Source organism: Lipotes vexillifer, unplaced genomic scaffold, assembly GCF_000442215.2.
Source record: "Lipotes vexillifer unplaced genomic scaffold, Lipotes_vexillifer_v1.1 scaffold829, whole genome shotgun sequence".
Lineage (NCBI taxonomy): Eukaryota > Metazoa > Chordata > Mammalia > Artiodactyla > Lipotidae > Lipotes > Lipotes vexillifer.
In genome coordinates this window covers 209,666-218,867 of record NW_006797023.1, presented here as the reverse complement: position 1 = coordinate 218,867, position 9,202 = coordinate 209,666, and the positions used below count along the sequence as shown (strand labels likewise).

Below are 9,202 nucleotides of genomic sequence, written 5' to 3'. Positions count from 1 at the left end.
GGGCGGGGGGGGGGGGGGCACGGCAGGAGGGAAGCCTGATAAAAACAATTAGTTCCCCACATTCCACTAGAAAAGGTCAACAAACTGTTCACCAGATTTTGCCCACATCTTTCCCGCCAACATTTAAAAAAATAATAGGATATTAACAGGTCATATTAAAGCACATACACACATACACACTCCCAACCCATAAACAATACATTAATCCTGTGATCATATAACGCTTATCCCTCACCCTCTAACATCAAGTCACCAAATTAACAAATGTATACAATTAATGCAGAAATTCATATTTACCCTAAAGAGAAAATGTTTGCGATGATCAGGGCCACTATCATGGACCAAGAGAAATTCAGGTGGTTGCCACCTTCTCTTATTACAGATTTCCATCAAGGCAGACACAGGATGTTTGCCTGCAGAGAAAAAAATAACCAGTTATAATTATCTCCACATCTGAGGCAACAAATTTGAATTCAAGGGGAAGGTGGAACAAGAAGAAATTCAAAACTGTACTCTCACCTGACAGATCTTTCATTGCAGCAGAGAAGTTTCCAGACCTCTTTTGTGCTCTTTCTCCTACTGCAACAAGACCTTAAAAAAAAACAATTGATCACTGAATAAATTTCAAAGCATTTAGAATTACAATATGGCGAAACAACTACTCCCTCTATAGGAAACTGAACCTCAATCCAGGCCCTCAAATAGAAGTCAACACCCACCCACTACCCTTGATCTTGACTTCTGTTTTGTTGTTTCAATACGTAAATCTATACATTGTCTTCATTTATCTTAGTATTGGAAACTGTACAAAATCAAAATTTTCAGAAAAGTTAATATGTGAATACATATATAAATTGCTATAATTATCAACTCCAGATGTTTCTTCCTAAGTTTAAAAAGTAGTGGCTCTTTGCAAATGATTTCTAAAGGTTTCTCATCTCTTGAAAAATGATGCTCAGTTTAAGTATGTTCCCCAGAAGTCGAGGATCTTACGCCAAACAAAAGTGAGAAAGGCTCTCGTGGATAAATGGGTCCATTTCTTTTTCCAGCCAACAAGCCCTTTCTGACTTCAAACGTGAGATGTACTCAAAAGACCAACAGCCTCGGCCTCACTTTCCAAAAGGGGTTTAGCCACATTCCTAACTAAAATCGATGCTTTCCATTTATCCTAGGGGGAATTTTTCAACCAGTTCTTTGCCAATTCTGCCACTATGCGTTCCCAAACCCAGGCCACACTGCACAATTCCAAAGGGACTATTCCCTGGAATTATGCAATGCACCCACAGATGTTGTCTTCTCATAAACCACCTTTTATGACACACAGAATCTATGCAACTTGTATAAGCAGTATAATGTCAATGTGACAATAAGTACAATGTCATTTTCTAATTTAAAGTTTGCATTAATGCTGCATTATTGGATGATTGTGTTATTTCCAGCCTATTTCCGAGTATCACTATTACAATAAATTCTCTCCAATTTGGAATAAAATGGCAACATATTAGTCTTGGTAGATGACAATGTAGAAATTCTGATGCAAAACATTTTTTAAAATACATAATTTGGTCAGAGCTAGTTGGTTTCCAAATTCATTAGGACAATAATTTAACTGTATTAACTTCAACTTAACTTTCTGATTACAAAGATAAGGAAAATAAATTAGTTTTAAATTTTCCAGTTTTTAAAAATCAGGTTTAAACAAGCTATTGAAATCACATTTAGCTGGCAGCCCCATGTGATTCTACAACAGACATTATTCCAAGGGAAGAAATGCAATGTGAAGAGGTAACACTGCTGTCAGCAGTGGGTCTACTCTCCAGTCCCAGCCCAACAGAACTCAATTACTGAGCTTGAAAAAAGGGATGTGCAAAAGGGGTTTAGAAAGTGAAGACTAAACAGAACTCTCTAATAGGAAATGAGAATATGTGGGATAAACATCTTTGAAAGAAGAAATAAATCCTGGAAACAAAAACAAGCACGTGTTCCCTGTCAAGAGAAAACAAAATGCAAATTCTGTCTAAATATAAAATCTAATTAAAAACTTAATCATATATTGCACATAACAAAGGTTGTTGCCTTTTACGCTCAAATTAGTGTCTCCATCTATATATAAAGCTTCTGAAAATGGGTTAAACATTTTTTTCCTAACAAAAAGCTATATATACTGTAAGAAGTGCCTCCGGTTCAAGATCACTGACATCAGAAGAATTTATGATAGTAATGAAATCCTAAATGTTAGAGGAGGTATAATAAACATTCTAAAAAAACTTACCTTTTCGATCTGTCTTAAAATCAACTAGGATAGGTTCCTTATTTCCTTCTTTGTTTTTTCCTAATCCTTCTCCTTCTTTCCAGCCCATTTTTCTCATCAAAACGGCTCCCATTCCTCCAGTTACTGGGGCTGCTCTTAAGAACTGATCCTATCCAAAGAAAGAAAGGTAAAATATCCCCATTTTATAGTTAGAATTTGACTACAAACTCAGTGTAACTTTTTAAAGAAAGAAATCTTATTTTACTTCTAGATCTGTTACAGTTACAGCAATTAAATGCTTCTATACTTATATACATACTGTAGTGTGTATGTTCTAATTATTTTCACATAAACATAACAGTATTTTGAAAGTCAAGTAAGTCAAATGGCAGTTTTAAAACAGTGGCCCTTGTGCCCCCCTCCAAAAAAAAAATTAGAACACTCCTGTTTTCGTCCACTATTTAGGTTCACTGGTATCTCTTCTGAGCTTGCAAAATAAAAAGAAGGCAATGTTAAAACAGTCAATAATATTAATTGTCCCAGGTGTACCTAGTTAATGAATAAAGCCTAGAAATCATTTAGAAGTAGTCTGGACACTGAAGAAGCATACTGTTGTCATCCAAAGTTTTTCCCCCCCATTCTACCATAAATCAAGTATAAATTTTTTACTTAGAAAATCCCTATGAAGCAAAAAGATAACACATAAAATACCCTGTAATTATACCAAACTGAATTTTGAATTCTTTTAAAACCTAACTTGATGTTAAAAAGACTTTTAAAAAACTCCTTAAACGTTTACATACCTAGGCCTCGGTAGCAGCAGTGTTGTGAATAGTAGGGCTGGCACTGACCGGGGCAAGAAGACAGCTACAAGGATTTGGCCCTGAAACAAGTTTCCATACAGAGGGGTGAAAGTTCACAGGTTATTCTGTGAACAGTCATCTCTCTTGTATCCAACCCACTGAACCATAATTTCCATCAAAGCAGCAAACCACTTAATGTCGTAAGATGCACAACTATATACATTAGCATGGTCAACAGTTATTTTCACACGTTAAGAACTATGTGATGCCTCTTTTTAAAGGGCATCCATGTATATGTAACAAACCACTGAATTCTACTGTTGATCTTTATGTCCATTTCTTTAAAATTTATAACATACATCTCCAAATCATGTTTTATTTCCCCTTGTTATTAAACATTCTAGATTTACATTCTCTAGCAAATGTAAGCAAAAGTCATTAACTTATCAACAGAGGCAGTCAAAAATTTTGGTAGCTCGAGAAATAGTATACATTAATCACCTCCTCTACTGATAAGTTAATAGTGAATTTTTAAATCTTGGTTTTACACCATAGTAAAACTGTGTACTGTTATTTTTTCCCAGCTTTTTAATTATCTGCTGGGGAGAAAACATGCCAATGAAGTGTGACTAGACATTAAGTTCAACATGGTACTCTGATGGAAGGAGGCAGCTGTGGAGGTAAAAACATACCCCTGGTTCAGTTCCTTACTTGGTGCAGGCCATGCAGTGTTGGTGGACAGAGAAAAGTTAGCTGATGCTTGGATACCAACTGCCTTGTTGCTACACACCTAAAATTACTTTTACTTACTTCCAGGTTCATCCGCCCCTCTTTTCCAGGAAACACTCCTAAAAAAAAGGGCAACTGTGCAGAGTATAATACAAATCCCCAATAACGCAGGTTTCCGATTTTGTTTCCATTCTCTAATATCTTCAAATCTTTACACCAGTGTGTATACAGTTCAACAAAAAGCTAATTAATGAGACTACAAAAGTAAACAATATTCATCAGGTCATGTCCAAGTCATTTCACTCCAGAAAATAAAGCTTCTTTCAAATCAACAACCATTTAAATTTTTTTTTACTAATAATAAAGTCTCATACTTTTTCATCTAAGAATACACTGCAGCAAAGTAAAAAAGAATATGGAGAATGTTGGCATTCCATGTACTCTTTAACATTAAAAGAGGGGGCTGGCCTACAGCAAGGCAAGAAAACACCAAATGAACATTTTGAAAAGTTTTCTAAATGAAACAAGTAGACAGTTTGTGATATATGACAGTGAAGATGAATGTTAAATTTCTAGCTGCCTAATGACTTTTTCCATGTTTTTGCTCATTTTTATAAATAAAATGTTCCTGGCCTTAAGTGATATTAGCAGCATATATTGTTCAGTAACATACAAATGGAAGTTTTCCTGAAAGCACTGCTTTCTTCTATAATTATTTAAAAATTTGGTCTGATGAATGAACACATCTTTCTCTTGTGATAACTTATCAAAAATGATTTATGTCTACATTTTAAATGATATAAATTATTTAAAATCTGCCAACTGTCTACAAGACTGGAAATCAAAAAAAATTAAGGGAAAGTTCACAGGGAACCAATTTAATCATTTTGTAAGAGTTATGTTAAAGTGATGATGTTTAGAAGTCTGTAGCATTATGTATGGATCAGAACTTCACTGTACAAATGAAGACCAACTTTGCAATGGAATCACATTCTGAAGTTTCTACCTAGTAATGTACATGACTATTTAATTATTATGTGCTAAACACCCACATAAACTTCAAGTCTAACTTCCTGAAATATGGAGTACTCAACTTCAACATTAAATAGTATTAAAGAACTAAAAGTGTTAAAGAAATAGATGTACATTTATAATTATTCCCAATGAAATGAAAGCCATTTTTCAAGCACTACATGAATCACTTTGGTATCTTAAATACTGTAATATAATTAGTCCAAAACTAATTCAAGCTTAAAAATATTTTGCTAGATTTTCATCTTTTTTCCAACATCAACCCCTAGTAAACTACGTAAGCTGTAATTTTTTTAACCAACTTGATTGTGTACTCACTATATACATATTGGTGCAACTATTCCCCCCTCCCCCAAAAAGGGGGGCAGGCAAAGTAAGGATATGCTTTACATTAATTTGTTAATAAGATCACCAGAGATAATGCTATCAAAATTGAAAAAAAAGTTATGAGATTAAAAGGTCCAAAGCAACAAAAAATATGACTTTTCAGAAATTCAGCTCACTCACTGGCACTCTCAGCAGTTTTCTATAGGTACCCATCCCATTACTGATCACCACCCTGCGAGGCAGGAAGAAGGCACTTGCAGACTGAAATTCCAAGTAATTACTTGCCACAATCACAAAAGGAGTCAGGAGTACAGCAGGATAAAGAAACCTTCCCAATCCATTAGACCACACAGCCTCCCAGTTTCAGCACTGCTATGCTGCCAGTACTCCTGAAACAAATTTCCCCATCACCCATCCAACCAAGCCACTCCCTTCACCAGAATACATTTTCTTCAGAAAGCCCTCTGTAACCACCTAAGACTCCCCCAACAATGAGGCAGCCGTAGGTGGAGTTCACACGTCTCACTGCAGGAGGAATCTGAAACCAGGAGCACCTACATCTTCACAGCACGAGGCGTCCGTCCTCTCCCTTGAATTTAGGTCTTACATATCCTGTTTTTTCACGAGATCAGCGGTTCTCAAATTGAACCTGTGGATCACCAGAGGCCACCAGGGCCTAAATGGTGGTCCACAGATAGTATTCGCCATCCCCGTCCCACCCTATTCCCCACCCTTCAGCACTGCCCACCCAACACTTCAGCCATCCTCCCCCAGCTTTCCAGACCCCTGGCAAGATCACCACATGCAGCACTAACACTGGGGCCTCCCAACCACGTGCTGTAACCAACAGCTGACAACCATGGGGACCTGGGGCTGGAGATCACAACAGGAATGAGGACTAGGGGCCAAGGGAGCTTACAGGAAGGCGCAGGCACTAAGGAAGAGGGGAAGAAGGGCACAGGAATAGAGGAACGGAAAATCAGGTGGCAGAAGGCTCTTGGGGGCAGTGCACCAAAAATAAACCTGTAATAAAGTATCCCATGATGAGAAAAAATCTGAGAACCACTGCTTTGAAATCATTAGATTGGTTGTCCAACAGGAACTGTGGAATATTCTGAACAGCACCTGAGATACACTGTTAGCATTCAAAACACAGTTTAAAAAACCACCCCCACAAAACCCAGGAGCAGCAGGATATAAATTAAGTGGCTCTTGAGCCATATTTATCCATTAGCCATTGTCTCATCAATCGATCCATCGTCAGTGTCCATCCTGGAGAATATATATACACATAGCAAATTTACCATGAAATTGGTTAGATTCACTGGCCTCTTTCTGCACTTTTAATAAAACATTTTCTTAAAAATTTTAACTTCGTACGTGGACACTTTTGTATGTGCATATGTTGTGTACCTTTTTAATCCAGGCCTGGGCACCAGTATTGGCCAACTGTTCTTGTGTCAGAACCTGTACTCCTGTACTTCCTGTGAACTGGCCAGGAATAGAGTTCAGCTGAGCCCAGGCATCAATCTGAAGAAAAGAAGAGGCGTCAATTAAGTAAAATTACTTCTCTAGTTAAAGTGCTACTGGTATGAATTTAATTCCCTAAATGAAATGGTTTACTTAGTTCCAGAAAAGGCTTAAATATTCAACTTTTCAAAAACAATATACTGAATTTGTACATCTTTAAAATTGTTTTCCTAAACATTCCAAAGCAGCAATTCAGTAACTGCTCAGTGGATCCCACTGATAAAATTTGAGATATCTCTCTAACAACTAAAAAGCATAGCTGACACTCATTCTTCAAAGTATCACACGGATACATGAAAAATATAGAAAATCACTCATATGGCAAAGGATCCTTGCCCTCCTGCTTACATATCTCATAAACGCATGCTAATTTGACAACCTCAATTTTTAGTTACTTTCTTTTAAGTGTTACAAATCGAGAATAAATTCAAGATACACAGTTAAAGAATAATAAACACAGGAAATGGTTCAAATACTGTGATAACTAAAGAATTAGCTGTCATTCATTCAAAGTATATTTACTGAACACCCAGTATTGTCAGGCAATGTATTTTCTCTCTGAACATGTACTTACTGCTTCCATATATTTACCATAGAAAAGCAGCCTATGGAGCCGCTGTCCACTGTTTAAAAATCACAGACTCTGGATCCAGACTGTCTGGGTTTGGATCCCAGTTCCCTACTTAACTAGTTTTGTGACCTTGGGCCTCATTTAGCCACTCTTTACCTGTCTTCTCAGATGGAAAGTGGAAACTCAATACACCTCACAGAGCTATTATGGGCACTTAGCTATTTTTATGCATTAGACTGATTATAAATTCTATGAGGGCAGACAATTTTTTCTATTTTTATTCTCTCAAGAAACAGCTCCTGCCCCACAGTACACAACATATACTGAATGATCAAGCCCCAAATCACTTTAAGTGAGCTTGCTAGATAAATGATCATGTAGATATTACAACTGCTACATACCCGTTCCTGAGCACGATTTAACATGCTCATAGCTTCAAGGTCAAATGCATTCTCGCTGAGTCTTTTCTGAGCAAGTGCCCGCTCACTCATTGCTGTAGAGATGTCCACAGGCTAAGAAAGAAAATACAGATAATTATCTCAAATAACAACAGATCCCCTAAATTCTGAAAAATGCTCATATCTTTAGTTGCTTCATGTCAAAAACAAAATAAGTTTTATAGATTAAAATTTTGTAAAGTAGGGAGAAGAAACTAACCTTAAAAAACAGACAAGGATTGTTTAAGGTAAGTTACAAAGTATCAGGCAGCAGTTGAACTCAACCTAAAATCCGACTTCTTTCTACTACATCAGTCATAGAAAGTTCCATGAAGAACTTAATCTCTGGCCTTCACTAACAAAAGTCATTTATAATAAATGCGAATTTTTTGAACAATTAATTTTGTAACTCATTAGCATTTTCCATTTTCCCCTACTTCTCAGCATAACCCTCAAAAGCAATAAGCAAGGTTCTTAAATAAGCAGAAAACCACTATCACGTCAGTGATCGTTCCTTCATTCGTCTGTCAGCACATGTTTTCACCTACTTGCAGTTGTTCATATAGTTTGGTCTTAGGAACTCGGTTTCTTCAAAGAATATATTTACTATATAAGTAAATGGATCTTTTGTTTTCAGTTTATGTACATTTATGATGGAAGTTAAAATATTTCTGTGGGGTACATAATTAACTGAAACACTTAAAATATGTTTGAAATGTCTTAGGTCCTCCTTTTCAAAGCTCATATTCTACTTGTAAAAAGCTTAAGCTAAGCAGATGGGACTTAACTTTTTAAGAAGTATCATAACGTCCAAGACATTTTTAAGGATAATCTTTAGAGCAAATACCATATTTGCCAAATTTGTGGAGGGCTCAACCAAAGAAAAATTTGATGTTTTTTGTTCTAACATTAAGAGGTTAGGTTGATGTGTGTCAACTCACCAATTCTTAATACTTGTTTTTCTTCTAACACTACTTAACTCATTAATATTTTCTAGTATTTCACCCAAGAAAATTCATTTTTGGAAAACACTTATCTGACATGAAGTATTCCTAAATTCATTTACAAAGAATGACTAGTAAGTACTGCATGGATGTGATAAATACAAGGAAGTCAGTAAAAATAACAAAGGTTTTTTAAAAAGGCTAAACTAAGGTTACCTGTAATTTGTGTAGTTGAGTATGAAATACTTCTTTTAAAAATAAGATCTATATAGTTGAGAACGGTATGACTTTGAGAGAATAATTATACCTCATGCATAAAGATTACTAATTTTCCTTTTTCCTATCTTCAGAACCCCTTAATCACTCCATCATTCTTAGTTATCTTGCTGAATCACCTAGTAAGATTCCTTTAGCAAAACTCAATTTTTCTTCCACAAGGTACCAGAAAGTACAGATTTCTATATATTTGCCTTCTTAAAATGAAAGCAGAATTAAACTTAATTCATTCTGTAACTGTTTATTAGACTGCTTTCACATCTCATTTATGAAAGGTCCTAATTTCTTAGTCAACTTAGTAA

At 35.9% G+C, this 9,202-nt stretch overlaps 1 protein-coding gene across 1 annotated transcript in view; it reads right to left on the bottom strand.

The window, feature by feature from the left end:
* Positions 1 to 9,202, bottom strand: part of SON (SON DNA and RNA binding protein) — a 30,820-nt gene that overhangs the window by 736 nt on the left and 20,882 nt on the right. The window contains 5 exon segments of the mRNA XM_007469146.1: positions 298 to 413; positions 520 to 591; positions 2,273 to 2,420; positions 6,556 to 6,672; positions 7,645 to 7,755. Of these exon segments, the coding sequence (XP_007469208.1) occupies positions 298 to 413; positions 520 to 591; positions 2,273 to 2,420; positions 6,556 to 6,672; positions 7,645 to 7,755 (564 nt within the window).